Consider the following 16235-nt stretch of genomic DNA (forward strand, 5'->3'; position numbering starts at 1 on the left):
AGAGATTTGGGTGTTCTTGTACACCAGTCAATGTAGGTAAGCATGCAGGTACAGCAGGTAGTGAAGAAGGCTAATAGCATGCTGGCCTTCATAACAAGAGGAATTGAGTGTAGAAGCAAAGAGGTGCTTCTGCAGTTGTACAGGGCCCTGGTGAGACCACACGTGGAGTACTGTGTGCAGTTCTGGTCTCCAAATTTGAGAAAAGGCATTCTGGCTATTGAGGGAGTGCAGCGTAGGTTCACTAGGTCAATTCCTGGAATGGCAGGATTACCTTACACTGAACGACTGAAGCGACTGGGCTTGTATACCCTTGAGTTGCGAAGACGGAGAGGGGATCTGATTGAGATGTATAAGATTATGAAAGGATTGGACACCCTGGCAGTAGAAACATATTTCCACTGATGGGCGAGTGCTGAACCAGAGGACACAGCTTAAAAATATGGGGTAGACCATTTAGGACAGAGCTCAGGAGAAACTTCTTCACCCAGAGAGTGGTGGCTGTGTGGAATGCTCTGCCCCAGAGGGCAGTGGAGGCCCACTCTCAGGAAAAGAACAATTTTTTTCAAACTGAAGGTTAAGCAAGTTTATTTTATATAATTTTATTTTTCTCAGACAAAATTTCCAGAACACATTTGAAAATAACAAAAATATACATTTTCTAAGGAGTTGGAAAATAGAGGTGCAAAACTAGCATGAAGCAACTGTTTAATTGTGTAACATTACATTTTTTAAAACACATGTAATTGTGAAGTTTAACAGTGAAATATAGAAAGCTTAAATAGATAGTTTCAAACAACAGACAAACCTTTAAATAGTGCCATTGCATTTCAAACTACTTCTGTACTACTGCAAAAACTGCTTTGTCTTAAAACTGTTCAACTTGTTAAGTTAAATAGCCAGAGCTATCTTGGAAACAAAAGTTTGTGTGAGGTAGGTAAAAATATGAAAGAGGAAGTGTGCAATACATTCTCCCATTAGATAATGCACTCTTTCATCCCTCCAAAGTTAGTGGGTATATCTTTAGTGGCAGAAGCATAATTGTTTACTAAAAATGTACCCTAAAAAAAAAGGTATTATGGACAGGCATTAAATCTACAAAAAAAAATAAAAATTAAGCTTCAAGTGCAGAGTAGGATAAATAGTTTAGTTTAGAAAAAGGAACAACAAAAATTAGTACATTTCAGGAAGGGTTCACATTGTCACTTGTGAAATTTTCATGGTTCTTGTCCGACATTCATATTTAAAATTTCAAAAAAGGAAGTAGTACAAGTAGTCTGAATTTTAAAGAGTGAGGTATTTTTTTTTGGTTGAAAGCTTCCTGTTTTAAATTATCCAGACATTTTTTCAAAAGAAAAAAACAAACAACATTTCACATGGTTTCCCATCTCCAAACTATCCCACTGCACAATTTGAAACAATTCCACTCATACCACAACATGGGAGAAAAATTCTAAACTGCCTCAAGTTTCTTTGACTTGCCATGAACATGGAGAAAGCTACTATTTTGGCAAACGTGGGCTAGATCTTGCCAATAACCAATTCCATATTTTCCCATTATGTTTGCCAAATTAAGTGTTATTGCTTTTAAAAATAGAACCAATTTATTTGAAACCCATTTGTTTATTAAAAAGAAAGAAAACCTGTATTGAAAAATTAAAGATTTTCCACCTCTGGCAGTATTGGGCACTCATTCAACAAGTATGGCAAATCATTGTCCAGGTGCATAGTTGAAGTCCCTCAAAATAGTCTAACAAAGAACAAAAAAGTGCCCCCTTTACTTACCAGTGTGTTTTTGTTACATTTGACACCATTTAAATTAATGCTCACTAAAAATGGCAATTTGTAAAGAAAGTGAATTTTGCAGCCTATTTAGCAATAATTGGTAACATGGTATGCCCAAAAAATGAAGATAATGCAATTTCTTGCTCTACCCAGTCCCTAAAATTTTGAAGTATGAAGCCAATTTTAAAAATTCAATTTAACAGATGGAGCCTTTTTAGTTCCAGTTAATCTTAAAATGGTCACATTTAAAATTCATACATCTACATTTAGTATATCACACCTTGACAAAAGAGAAAAAGGGCAACTACCACAGGTATGTGATTAAGTTAATTACTGTTCTGTAATCAGATAATGTACATTGAATGGATCAAAACCAGAAAAAAGTCAAAAATCTACAAAATTACAGTATAATGTTTACTGGTTTTAAGTGAATAAGAACTTTACATCTACAATTGAACACAAACTAAAATTTGTTTTTGCTCAGTTGCACCACTAACACCCTCATGAAATGTTTCTTTTACTTCCTTATGTTTCAAGCAATTTGCACATTCATAAATGCCCAGAACTAGTGTTTTCAAAACTGTAAAATCTTGGTGTTTCATTTCATTAATTATCCATATTATTGATGTTTGTACATTTCAGCAAAGGTATGTTTAGACCAGGCCCTGAGTTCTTCACAAACTGGTACTGTATCAGAAGTGCTATACTTTTGCTTACCCAGCTTCCCCCGCACCCATTGAAATTGCTCTGAATCCATGTTATTAATCTTTACTTTCCTAATCTTCAGACATTGCAGGATTCATCTGCAAGTGAAATGTATGACAATTTACCTAAATTTCAATTAAGCACATTTTATTATTGTGCTGTTGTTTTGAATCTAGGGAACAGTTCCAAGTGATCACACTGCTAAATTTTGTCTTCATTCACAATTGATATGGGGAACCTGCTTACAGATGTAAAAATCTAAAGCAGCCAGATTTAGCACAATGAATACCAATACCTTACCCCAAAATCAGAACAGATCACAATAAGACAGTGCATACGAACTGATTTTCTAGGAATAAATTCACGTCTAATAAATCAAGTGTGAAGCACAGGCAGAGTTAACAGCTGTGTAAGTAGAAGACACCAAACCTAAAAAAGGCAACATTACATTACACACCACATAGTAATCTAAAAACAAAAGAGATCGAAAAATTGGTTTAGCACCTGACAGTTTACTTATCAAGATTCCATCATACCCCATTGGCTTGTTGAAAAATCCATAGTTTTAGCACAATTTAGTTTGCCAGAAATATCTACAGGTCCCAGAAAAAGCAGTGATAACATCACTGTTAATGGTGATGAAATTCAAACATCTCAGAGGCTGTCCTGTTTGGTTCATTTTAAACTTCAAAAGACAGGATAAAATAAGTTTCAGTTTTGTAGCAGGGGAATTAGGAGACAGTATGCTATAACCTTTATGAGAAAGCAAAATTTGCCAGAAGGATGGCAAAGGAAGATGCTTGGACAGAATTAAAAGCTGTGATTGATGCAGGGTGGAAAGTTATGAAAACTGCTTTCCATTGGTTAGCAGTTCTCGAAGTTTTAAAATTTGAATTTTTGTCTATGGTGTGCTGTCAGATATTGTTTGGTATAGAGCACAGTTTACATTGCCAAAAAACTTCCATCAAGACATTTACTTTCCTCCATTATACTAAAACTTCATACTTAAATGAAAAGGTGCTAATAATCATATGAAAATAGGTTACAAAACAAAAAGTTTACACAAGGACTTTCTCCATAATAGAAATTTACACATTTTGCCAATAAGCTATGAATTTGCCAACTGTCCCAAGATATAAAAACAAGCTTGGTAATTGTTCAAAAATTTGATAAGTAAATGAGTGGATTATTAGGGTAAGATTTTTAGAAGTACAGATTATTCAACATGGGTGTTACATACTAACATTTATGAATGTCGATTAAGTTTTGTCATCAGTTAACTTGAATCATGTTTCTGTTGTATGCACTAGAGGTATCCATTTTAAATCAAGATACTACCAGACCAACTTCGAACCATATGATGTATGCATAAATAGAAAATGTGTTCAGATTTTCCACCAAGTGAAATATTAATATTGTGATATTGCTAATATCACAACATTCTCTAAGATGGTTAAATAGTAATGTTTTGTAATTCAAAATGGATTTTCAACTTCTGTACTCAAAGTTTAATGAGAAGTTGTAATATGCAAACATTTACCTTCAAAAGGTGCAAAAGCATACTGCACTTAAATTACAACCTTATGATTAATTGTAATCTAGGACTGCTAGCAATCTAGAGCAGAATCACTAGCTCTTCATAAAAACTGGGAAAACAAAGACTGAACTTAATTCTTCATATAAAAAGCAAAGACAAATCAAAATATTTCCAAATTTGGTCTTTCCATTCAAACCATTGGCTTAACTTAAAACTGTAGCTAATGTTTCAGTTTATGCACATGTATGTCAAAGTAAGGAATATTTGCCAATTCCACAACTTGTCACCAGTATTCCTCAATGAGTTAGACTCGTTTCTGCATGTAACTTGTTTCAAAATGGATTTCTCTTCAGTATTTAGAGTTTTAGCCATGTATTAGGCCACAATATTTTCAACAATTGAGACCAAACATTCAGATAAAATTTGATTGATTTTTGGGAGGAATGAAAATTATTAACCAGCATTGATAACTACCAACTGAAATGATATGTACTTTCAACCATGTAAACTTTTCCATCCAAACTGATACTTTGTAATCATGCATGAAAAATACAGTTTTGATACATTCTGAATATTTCTTTCATAAAAGAGTTATTGATCAAATTAAGAGCCTCAAAAAAAAAGTAACACAAGTAAGCCTGGTTTTATTCTGATGAAATTGTTTTGTACACAACTTTTGTTTTACTGAATAACTTAAAAGTTTACATGCTAGTTGGTGAAATGCTTCATAGCAGAATACGTTAGGGATATTTAGATAATAACTTTAAACGTCCCTAGATTTGTTCACTGCTCACCATTTCCCCCACAACTAGACAAGTCCCTGGGAAAGTATACTAGCAGCCACTGTGGTAGCAACATTTAGTACTCAAATCTGGGGCTTTGCCAGTTTGTAAAATCTGTTGATACTTTGTTTTATACTTGATTTGATTTTCAAAGTTATGGATAGACAAAAACACTCTGGCAAGTTACTGGTCAACTTGGTCTAAAATTAAAACTGCTCCTTTTGAGGTCTATTCACAGCCAGCGTCCTATACACAGTTTAAAAAAAAAAATATCAGTGCAATTTTTCATGTAGTTACTGCATTAAGAAAATGCAGCACTACAAGGATATGTATCTACATAGTACGGTTTGCAGAGAAGAAACACTTTGACTAGCCGACAGTAAAGCTCCCCCCAAAATCCAGAGGTGAGAGAAGTCACTTTTGAGTCTGTTGCCTCTTGCCACAAGTGGTAGATATCTTTCACATGGTCGTGAGAAGTCATCATTTGATTATAAATACAAGGATGGTAAGGGGTTTTTCCTTCACCAGCAAAATACATATGTTGTTGTGGTTCTACTCCCATTTTTTTGGCACATATGCCCATAAAAACATCATCGATATAAAGACTGCTGTTTAGGGTCATTAAGGCCTCATAAACCTTCGCTGCCACGTCATGAGACACAACATATGCAGCACCTGCAGTATAGTCAGGATAAGCAGGCCACTGGTACATGTCATAGGAAACATAGTATTTGCTTTTTTTATTCCTTACAGGGGGTGCACCTCTGTGTACTCGACCAATCCAGAAATTACGTATCCCTTTATCCAGTTGTAAGAGGTATTTTACTAAATTTGGAGTGTGTACAAAAACATCATCGTCAGAAGACATGACAAATTTAGCATTTTGGCAGAAACTATTTGCCCATTTGAACTGGAAGATTAGTTTCAACGTAAGATTATAAAAGTCATCATAGAAATCCTGCTGGATAAGGTCCGAATGTTGTAAATCTTCCACTAGTAATCTACTCTGTATAGCTTCACGCTGGGAGGGATCTTTATATACACCCAAAACAAACAGCACTTTTATGTTGGCATTGAACTCCGAATATATATAATGTTCATTGCCCCATGTCTTACGGATAGCATCCCGCCGAGGACGGTTTTCAGGAGATGTCTTCACAAACAAAAGCAACAACACATCTTGATCTTGGCATTTGTTTGCATGAGTTATCAAGAACTGGTAACTATGTAGGCTAACTGCTATCTCCTTGTTCAAAGTCAAGCTATCATTCAGAAAACTGTATCTATTGATGAGATATCTGTATGAATAAGATTTCACATGACTAATGACATTTGCATCCAGTTGCTCCCAATAAAGGAGGACAAGGGAGAAGAAGAAACATGTAAAAATTAAGTGCAGAAACTGACGTTTTCTTCCTCTTCTGTTCACAGTAATCATTCTGCAATCTTAATTTTTGACAGCCACGAGAAACTCAGGATTTTTGACTGCATTTCTTCCTGGCACTTCAGTGATATTTTATATAGCTGATGTAATGAAATAAATCTATTGCTATAGAATATTATGCAATAGATAGAATTAGATACAAATTGAAGTTATAAACCAGGGATCACCACCTGTTCTTTTTGGATGCACTATTGTAGATGCTGCAATCTGCTTTCTCCCAGCACAAACAAAATAGAGGCCATGTGAAAAAAGTGTCAAAACATAGTCCGTGTCTGGAGTCTTTATCTTTTGTTTCACTCGTTTATCCCAAAGTTGTTCCAAAATCACAGAACCTGTGAAGTAAACAACAAATAATTTACACAAGATGTAGAAAAAAGGTTTTCTACAAAGTAAAATTTGAAAAATTGTGAAAAGTTTAATCCACTATATAAATACAGCATATTTAAGTTATTTATTAGATACAGCTAAAGCCATGTTTAGTAACCAAAATAAATAATTCATGCCCGTAACCTGAGACTTCAGTTTTTCTTGTCAATACATGCAATTTCTCAACATTCCTTACTGAGCTGTTGAAAAAATGATATACATTTTGCCAGGGACACAAATACTCATGTCTATTGAATATATGTTGTAACCTAAAAAAAAAGTTAAAAATAGCCTAAATGCTGCCAGATCAGCAGTTCATTTTATTTTCTCAAACTGTCCACTACATGTGTGCACATGCAGTTAACCAAGGCATGGTTAGGGGAGATCAAAATCCAGCTCTTCATGTCCTCTGACTTTACCTACAGGGAACTCAAAATTTCTTAGCTTCTGCTGTGCCAACATTCCTGCACATGCAAACCTCCATTGCCATTCATGATTCACTATCTGATCAAGCATTTAGGCGTGACTTCAACTTTTACAAAAACACAAACAGATTTCTGGAAGAAGTTAACAGGTCTGGCAGCATCTGTGGAGAGAAACTAGAGTTAACATTTCAGATACAGTAACCCTTCTTCAGAAATGAACTCTGCTAGGCCACCTTTTTTCCAGCAATTTCTGTTTTTGATTTCCTTATTGCAACTTTTATATTGGATTACACCTCTGCAGCATTGTAGCTCATCAAGTAGACGTCCAATGCAAATATTATTTGTTTTAGTATAGTTGCCAGGAAAAGCAGTAACGAGCTTGTTAACAGGACATGAACAGAAAATTATTGTTGAGTTGGTTTGTGGAATTTGTTTGGAAGTAAAATGGACAGGAATTATAACTGAATACTGCAGACACTGGAAAACTGAAACAAAATGCTGGAAGTGCTCAACCAAGTCTAGAAGCATGTAGGGAATTAGAATAATCCCTATAGCCTCTATTTACCTTCATTCAATTTGCTATAGCCCCAATTAAATGATGCCATAAGCAATATCATCCATGCACACTTTATAGGCTCATCACTATCAACTTCATGAAAATCAGTGGAGAGAGAATTACAATTGTTTTAGATGGTGAGCTTTGTAATCTGGATAGTTAAGGCTCACAGAATACACATCATGATGGATGTCTTGAGTATATTTTAAGTCCAGTTCTAAAATACTTGGGCAAAGTCCAGAGTAATCAAAAGGGACACCAGAAAACAGTTTGAATCGGCTGTAAGCAGTTATTTACTATATTTGGGTACTGTTGAACAAATGAGTAGCCCAGAAGAGCATTCTTTCTTTAAATGTAGATGATAAATCATGAAGTGGCTACTCAAGATTAGAAAGATAATTTTACATTTTAACTTACTCAGTCCACTTAGTTTAACAGCAATGTATCTGCACTGATGCCACCATGTTTTCTTTGCATGTGAATTACTGAGTTGCTAATAGATGTAGAAGCCACCTGTAGTAATAACTTTCCCCACAAACAGCAACGCCAGATAGAATTGATGGAAAAGTGGTATTGTCACAGGACTAGTAAACTAGAGACTTAGGTTTGAATCTGATCATCATAGACCATGGCAAAACAGTCTTAGCAAACCTATGTCCACAAGTGCAGGAACAGATTTCATTTTTCTAATCTGTTTGAATTATTAGAGCAAAAGTTAACAAATATAGGTTCCACATAAATAGCTTGATCATTTACATCTACAAAATGACTGACTTCGGTTGAGTCGGACTAACAAAAGGAAAATTACTCAACACAGCTTTTATAGAAAGTGAAGCAAGAAGAGTATTGGAGAAACTCAGCAGGTCTGGCAGTATCTGTAAACAGAAAACCAGAATTCAAGTCCAGCGTCTTTCATTTGTTTTGATGACAGGTCATTGCACTCAAAGTTAACTCTGCCTTTCTGTCCATAGATGCTGCGAAACCTGCTGAGTTTCTCCAGCACTTTGTCTTGGTTTCAGATTTCCAGTATCCAGAGTTTTGTTTTAATTACAGAGCAACAAGTTTGTTATGGAAACAGATTGCAGTTCTCATTGTCTGGCAACCCATACCAACACCAGGAGACGAAAGAGCAGTAAACCTTAATATAAATTACAATTTTATTCCAAATAATTACAGATAAACCAGCTAATACTCCAGACTCCAACACCATTAGCATCTTGCCCTCTATGGCATATGCTATGCAGACCCGGAGGAGATTCCACTCACGCTGATGCATTTACTTACATTATTGACACACACTGATCAGAGATCCATGCAATGTAATAAACATGTTATGGGTACATTGATCACTGGGACAACATGTCCTGACAGAGCAGATTGTATGCTGACAAGAGTCTTGGGTGGGGAAAATGAGAAGTGGCCCTGATATTCCTCAACATTGACCGGACTGTTGGGGTCTGGAGACAAACACCGACTAAGAAACATCCTACAGATTACAACTATCAGCTGATGAATCGATACATCATTGTTGAACATCATACTGAAATAGAGGGATCAAGAATTATGCTTTGGACTAGGGATTTCACTTTGCTAGAAGTAGCAACAGCATTGACAGACCTGCACAAAACAAGTTGCTTTTTCTTAATACTACACTTAATTCAAATTATAAGAAACAAAACATTTTACTTGTGCTTCCCAAACTATTCTAACAAAGCCAATACATCCAGAATATAAAATTCCATTCATTTCATAGTCTTATATCCTCATCTACTTAAATATTTATCCAATATTCCCTTAAAAGTTGCAATGGTCTCAACATCCTTTAGAAAAATATTCCATGCTCTGAACACCTACGTAACAATTCCAGTGTATCTTCAACCAGAGGAAATGTCCCACTACCCAGAAAATTTCTTCATCTTAATGGCCTTCTTGTCAAGTCCCTCTCAATTATAGTTCCCTACATTGAATCATTCTGGTGAATTTTAGTTGTTGAATCTCCATGATTTAGCATTACCTCTACATTTTAACTGTGGTCTAATATAGTGCAGTAATCTATCAAAACCCTTTTTGGCTTTGTACATCTATGGTCATTCTATTTTTTTAAAAAAAAAGAGCTGCTGGCCTTATCTACAGCAGTTACTTTCAGGAAAATGTAAGTGGTTCCATCAGCCTCCATGCATCTACACTTTTCTGCATTATTTCGATCTTTCCTTTAGCATTCATTTGATTTTTATCCCTTATTGATCAAACAACATAATACCCCATTTAATTGTTTTTCAAATGAAAAGTTATTCTAACAGCCTGTTATTACCTCATGTTCAGTAAGTCTAGTGGATGATATTATGGTCTAGTGATTCACCCATCTCTAGTTGGACTCACTTCCTTCCCCCACAGAACCAATTATTCTTTAATATTTCTTTTCCTTAGAGATGTGCTAAACTATAGAGCAGTGCCTCATTGCAACTGTGGTAATTCTCTTAGCATGCATAGTTCAAGGTGCAAAGTGAGCAATCAATCAAGACAGGAGACATCCATCAAGTTTCAACAGCACATTTTGTTAGAAATTGGATTTAAATAAACAAATCACTCATTAGATGAAGGCTATCTAGCAATTGGCTCTGTGGTAGCTTCTAGCCGGTCAAAAGACTTATTTCAAACAGCACTTCATGGCTTTTGAAAAATCAGAAGTTTTTAGACATTTACAACACAGGAGGCAATTCAAATCATAAAAGATCAAAGAACATACTAATTCCAATTTTCCAGCTTTTGGTCCAAAGCCTTGAGGCAATGGCAATGCAGTCAAAATGTTTTAGTATTGCTTCAATGTTATGATAGTTCACTCAACCCCTTTTAGACAGCGAGTTCCAGATTCCCACCACCCTCCCAAGTAAAAAAATGCACTCAACTCTTTTGTCCTTTGACTCATCTCAAACCAATGGGGCGGCATGGTGGCACAGTGATTAGCACTGCTGCCTCACGGAGCCAGAGACCCGGGTTCAATTCCCGCCTCAGGCAACGGACTGTGTGGAGTTTGCACATTCTCCCAGTGTCTGCATGGGTTTCCTCCCACAGTCCAAAAGATTGGCAGGTTAGGTGAATTGGCTATGCTAAATTGCCTGTAGCGTTAGGTGAAGAGATAAATGTAGGGGAATGGGTATGGGTGGGTTGCACTTCAGCAGGTCAGTGTGGACTTGTTGGGCCGAAGGGCCTGTTTCCACACTAAGTAATCTAATCTATGACCCCTGATCAACATTCCTTCCTTCTAATCAAAAAGTTCCTTCCTATCCATCCAAGCCCTTAAACTTACATACCTCTATCATGTCCCCATTCAACCATTGTTTTCCTTGGAGTAGCAATCTCAGTCTATCCAATCTTTCTAATAGCTCAGATCCTCTAGCCCAGTCAGCAGCCTGGTAAATATCTTCTGCACCTTCACTAGTGCAATCAAATCCTCCTTATGTTACGAGCAGAATTGTACACAGTAGTTCAGTTGTGGCCGAACCAGCATTTAGTGTAGTTCTAGCAGAACCTCCTTACTCTTATCTGCCTTGGCTATTAATAGAAGGTATCCCACGTACTTCATAACCTTTCAGCTCATAGATTCTAGGATCCAACCACTCATATTGCCTTGTTAGCCCTCCCCAAGTGTGTTACTCTGCACGTTTCCAGGTTGAATTCCATTTGCCATTGACTAGCCTGGTGATATCCTCCTGGAGTTACAACTATTCTCACTATTTATCATCCCAATGTTTATTCATCTGCAAACGACTAGATAATTTCATTCGATATTTAAGGCCAAATCATTAACAGATCATTCAAGGGCCCCAGCATCAAACACTGCAGAACCCTTGCAATCAGACTTTCAGTCTCATCCCTCCATCACCCTTTGCTTCCTGCCTCTTAGACAATCTTAAATCAGACATGGCACTGCACCCTGCCGAGCGCACTTTCCCCTCAAGTAACCCTACTGGTTCACATTAGCTGGTCATTCTTCTCCCTGCTGTTTGTAGGACTTTGCATTGTACAAATTAAAAAAGGTACTTAGCAACAATAATACAGAAACAAGAAACACTGGGCTCATCCACGTTGTCAGCACTAACCATAAAAACTGATGCAAAATATTTCCTTTGAGTAATACAGACCTGTTAATAGCCTAGAAATGCCCCCATTTCCTTTGAAGACTATAAGCCTTTGTTCCCTTGTCATATATCCAACATTATTTCCCCAAACGTTGTTTGACCAGATTTTAAAAGCTTTCAACCTTGAAAGGTTAACAACAAGGCTTCCATTATGTGGATAGTGGATAGGGATTCTCTCCATCCCTCCCACCCCCTGCTTTTCATACAGATTTACAAAGGATGTTGCCAGGGTTGGAGGGATTGAGCTACAGAGAGGTGCTGAATAGGCTGAGGCTGTTTTTCCTGGAGCATCAGAGGCTGAGTGGTGACCTTATGGAGGTTTATAAAATCATGAGGGGTATGGATTCGATAAAGACAAGATTTTTTTTCTCTGGGGTAGGGAGAGTTCAGAACGAGATGGCATAGGCTTTGGATGAGGGGAAAGATTTACAAAGAACCTACAGGGGCACTTTTCACCCGAATGGTAATGAATGTATGGCACGAGCAGTCAGAGGAAGTGGAGGCCGCTGGTACAATTACAACATTTAAAAAGCATCTGGATGGGTATATGAATAAGGGGTAGAGGGACAAGTGCTGGCAAGTGGGACTAGATTAATTTAGGATATCTGGTCAGCATGGATAAGTTGGACCAAAGGGTCTGTTTCCATGTTGTACATGTCTATGACTGTGACATACTACAATTCTAATTACTTTAGAAATATTTACCACCTACGTATCATGACTTGGCCTGCTAATGTTTATGTCAGGTAGACTTCTTCTAGAATTATTTTAATTTTTAAACCTTTCTATCTTCAATGAATGCATTGAAGTTACAATCAGAATAAGTCTCCTGTGTTAACTATCCCAGAATTAAGTTATTTCCTTATTAGGAAATAATCAATATTCAAGAATGTTACCTTCTGGGACCTTGTATATTTCCTTTATTGTAATCCTGGGATAGTTCAAATGACAAAATTATCGTGTCCATGATTCTTGTAGATTGTTCTGACCTGATCACTATTTGGGGGCTGCTTATACACAGCAAGAATCTTAAGTTATCCTCCTGTTTTAACCCCTATATTCCTGCAACATGATAAAATAATTAAGCGACTACCAGCTTCCATCTATTCAAAATGCAGTATTTATTTTACCTTAAAATTGTAACAAAATCTAATGTTTGTTTCTTCTACCAACTCCAGTCTAATGCATAGACTGCCCGTGACATTTTATGATTTAAAAAAAAGGGGACTATTGCCTTTTATCTGAAAACAAAAAATGCTGAATGTCAGTGGGCCAGGCAGCATCCATGGAAAGCAAGCTAATGTTGAGTCTATATGACTCTTCACAGCTGAAGTGAAGTGTGGAGAGGGCAGCATTTATGGAAGAGTTTGGCATTTGGTGGGGGGGGTGGGGGAAAAAGGAGAGAAGAGTCGTGCTAAGGGAGAAAGAATGTTGCGCATCCACATTAAGTACTCAGAACAGCAGAACACTGATGTGTCTAACTGCCAGACTGGGAAGAATAGACAGTCCTACTGTGGGGGGAGTTCAATGCAGTGACAGAATGTAGCAAGTAACGCTAAAAGGAAAGGGAAGGAATGGGTTCACAATTTGAAGGTCTTGAAGGCTGGCCCATAGAAGATGGAAAGTATTCATCCTGGAGCTGTGACCACTGGTGTTCCGCAGGGATCTATTCTAGGATCTCTGCTCTTATAAAATGACTTGGATGGGAAGTGAAAGATTGGGTTAGTATGTTTGCCAATGATACAAAGGTTGGTGGGGTATGGATAGTGTAGAGGGCTGTTGTAGGTTGTAACAGGATGCAGAGCTGGGCTGAGAAGTGGCAGATGGAGTTCAACCTGGGAAAGTGTGAAATATTTCATTTTGGAAGGTCAAATTTGAATGCTGATTACAGGGTTAAAGGCAGGATTCCTGGCAGTGTGGAGGAACAGAGAGTTTAGATTAGATTACTTAGTGTGGAAACAGGCCCTTCGGCTCAACAAGTCCACACCGACCCTCAACCCACCCAAACCTATTCCCCTACATTTACCCCATCACCTAACACTATGGGCAATTTAGCATGGCCAATTCACCGATCTTGGGATTCATGTCAATAGATCCCTCAAAGCTGCCACCCAAGTTGATTGGGTTGTTAAGATGACATATGAGGTGTTGTCTTTCATTAGCAGGGAGACCAAGTTTAAGAGCTGCGAGGGTTATGCTGCACCCTATAAAGTCCTGGTTAGGCCATACTTGGAACATTGTGCTCAGTTCTGGTTGCCTCATTACAGAAAAGATGTGGAAGCTTTAGAGAGGGTGCAGACAAGATTTACTAGGATGCTGCATGGACTGGACAGCATGTCTTAAGAAAGTTTGATGGAGCTAGGGCTTTTCTCATTGGAGCGAAGGAGGGCGAGAGGCGACTTGATAGAGCTGTACAATGTTACTAACATCCAAGTGTCATTTAACTGTCCCTAATGCCAGAGACTTTTTCCCAGGATGGATTTGGCTATGAAGGGGCATAATTTAAAAAAAAATTAATTGGAGGGAGGTTTAGATGAGATGTCAGATGGGTGGGTGTGTGGAAAGCACTACCAGCAGTAGAGTCAGATGCATTAGGGGCAGTTAAACAACACTTGGATAGGCACATGGATGTTAGTAACATTCAGGGTATGTAGATTAGATTGATCTGACAGTAGGATAAGTGGTTAGCACAGCGAGGGTCAAAGGGCCAGTACTGTACTATGAACTCAGTATTGAGTTAGAAGGTTGTAAAGCACCCAGCCTGAAGAAGAGATGTTGCTTCTCCAGTTTTCAGTGATTCACTGGAGTTTTGCAGCAGGCAGAGGATAGACATGCAAGCAGGATGCGGTGTTAAAATGACTGGCTAAAGGAAAGTCAGGAATTATGCTTGCACACGGACCAGAGGTGTTTTGCAAAGCGGTCACCCAGTTTGTGTTTGATTTCTCCAATGTACAATAGGCCAGATTAGGTGCAATGAATACAATGTGCGAGATTGGAGGTGGTACAGGTGAAATGCTCTTCACCTAGAAAGACTTTAGACTCTTGGAAGGTGAGCAGGGAGGTCATGGTGAAGCAGGAGGTCCCTTCTGTGTTTAGATGGGAAAGCGCTACAGGAAGGTGGGGTGGTGGTGGCTGAGGAATGGAATAGTGTGCCCGGAGGGAACCATCCCTGCAAATGCAGACAGAGGAGTGAAGTGTGGTGGCATTCTGCTGGAGTGGTCTGAAATGGTGGAGAATAATCCTCTGAATGAGAAGGTTGGTGGGATGAAAAGTGAGAAGGGGGACCCAATCAAACTATTGAGGGGGGCAAGAATGAAAGCACGTGATAGGTTGGATTCAGTGAAGACTCTGAACCACAACAGGCAAGAAACCATGGTTATAGAAACTGTGCCAACAGTGAGGTTTTGGAAGATGGCATTATCTAAATAGTGGATACAACATAGGCATAGGAACTGGGAGAATAGGATGGAATCTTTACAGGAAGTTGGGTGGGACAAGCTGTAATGAAGGTAGCTCTGGGAGTCAGTGAATGGCAGTGGATAGTTGATTCCCTAAAAATGATCAGAGGTCAAAGAAAGGAAGGGAAGTGTCAGAAGCGGACAATGTGAAAAGTTAGAGGGTGGAAATTAGAGGCAAAATAAACAAATTTTTCCAAGATCCAGGCAGGAGCATGAAACAGCAGCACCGAAACATTTGTCAACATATCAAGACTCCCAGAGCTACCTTCATTACAGCTTGTCCCACCCAACTTCCTGTAAAGATTCCATCCTATTCTCCCAGTTCCTATGCCTATGTTGTATCCACTATTTAGATAATGCCATCTTCCAAAACCTCACTGTTGGCACAGTTTCTATAACCATAGTTTCTTGCCTGTTGAGGTTCAGAGTCTTCACTGCATCCAACTGTCCTTAGTTGGTAGGATTAGGGAAAACCCTAAGGCTTTCTATAGATATGTCAGGAATAAAAGAATGACTAGGGTAGGAATAGGTCCAGTCAAGGATAGTAGTGGGAAGTTGCGTGGAGGCTGAAGAGATTGGGGAGACACTGAATGAATACTTTTCATCAGTATTCAATCAGGAACAGGACATTGTTGTCAATCTGAGTACGGAGTCACAATTAAGTAGAATGGATGGCTTTGAGGTATGTAAAGAAGAGGTGTTGGAAATTCTGGAAAGTGTGAAAATAGATAAGTCCCCTGGGCCTGATGGCATTTATCCTAGGATTCTCTGGGAAGCAAGGGAGGAGATTGCAGAGCCAATGGCCTTGATTTTTATGTCCTTTTTGTCTACAGGAGTAGTGCCAGAAGACTGGAGGATAGAAAATGTGGTTCCCTTGTTCAAAAAGGGGAGTAGGGATAACCCTAGTAACTATAGGCCGGTGAGTCTCACTTCTGTTGTGGGCAAAGTCTTAGAGAGAATTGTAAGGGATAGGATTTATGAACATCTGGATAGGAATAATATGATCAAGGATAGTCAGCATTGTTTTGTGAAGGGCAGGTC

The 16235-nt window shown here is 38.1% G+C and overlaps 2 protein-coding genes across 12 annotated transcripts in view; one reads left to right on the forward strand and one right to left on the reverse strand.

The window, feature by feature from the left end:
• The window catches only part of mcf2l2 (MCF.2 cell line derived transforming sequence-like 2), a 396698-nt gene that overhangs the window by 226489 nt on the left and 153974 nt on the right, over positions 1 to 16235 (forward strand). The gene's annotated exons all lie outside the window — the stretch shown is intronic.
• b3gnt5a (UDP-GlcNAc:betaGal beta-1,3-N-acetylglucosaminyltransferase 5a) overlaps positions 557 to 16235 on the reverse strand; it is a 24609-nt gene continuing 8930 nt past the window's right edge. For all 5 annotated transcript variants that reach the window (XM_043702336.1, XM_043702337.1, XM_043702339.1 and 2 more), the window contains one exon: positions 557 to 6582. In XM_043702336.1, coding sequence (XP_043558271.1) covers positions 5108 to 6244 — 1137 coding nt within the window. In that variant the 5' untranslated portion in view covers positions 6245 to 6582 and the 3' untranslated portion in view covers positions 557 to 5107. The remainder of the gene's footprint in view (positions 6583 to 16235) is intronic.

This window comes from Chiloscyllium plagiosum, chromosome 13, assembly GCF_004010195.1.
Source record: "Chiloscyllium plagiosum isolate BGI_BamShark_2017 chromosome 13, ASM401019v2, whole genome shotgun sequence".
In the NCBI taxonomy this organism is placed as follows: Eukaryota; Metazoa; Chordata; class Chondrichthyes; order Orectolobiformes; family Hemiscylliidae; genus Chiloscyllium; species Chiloscyllium plagiosum.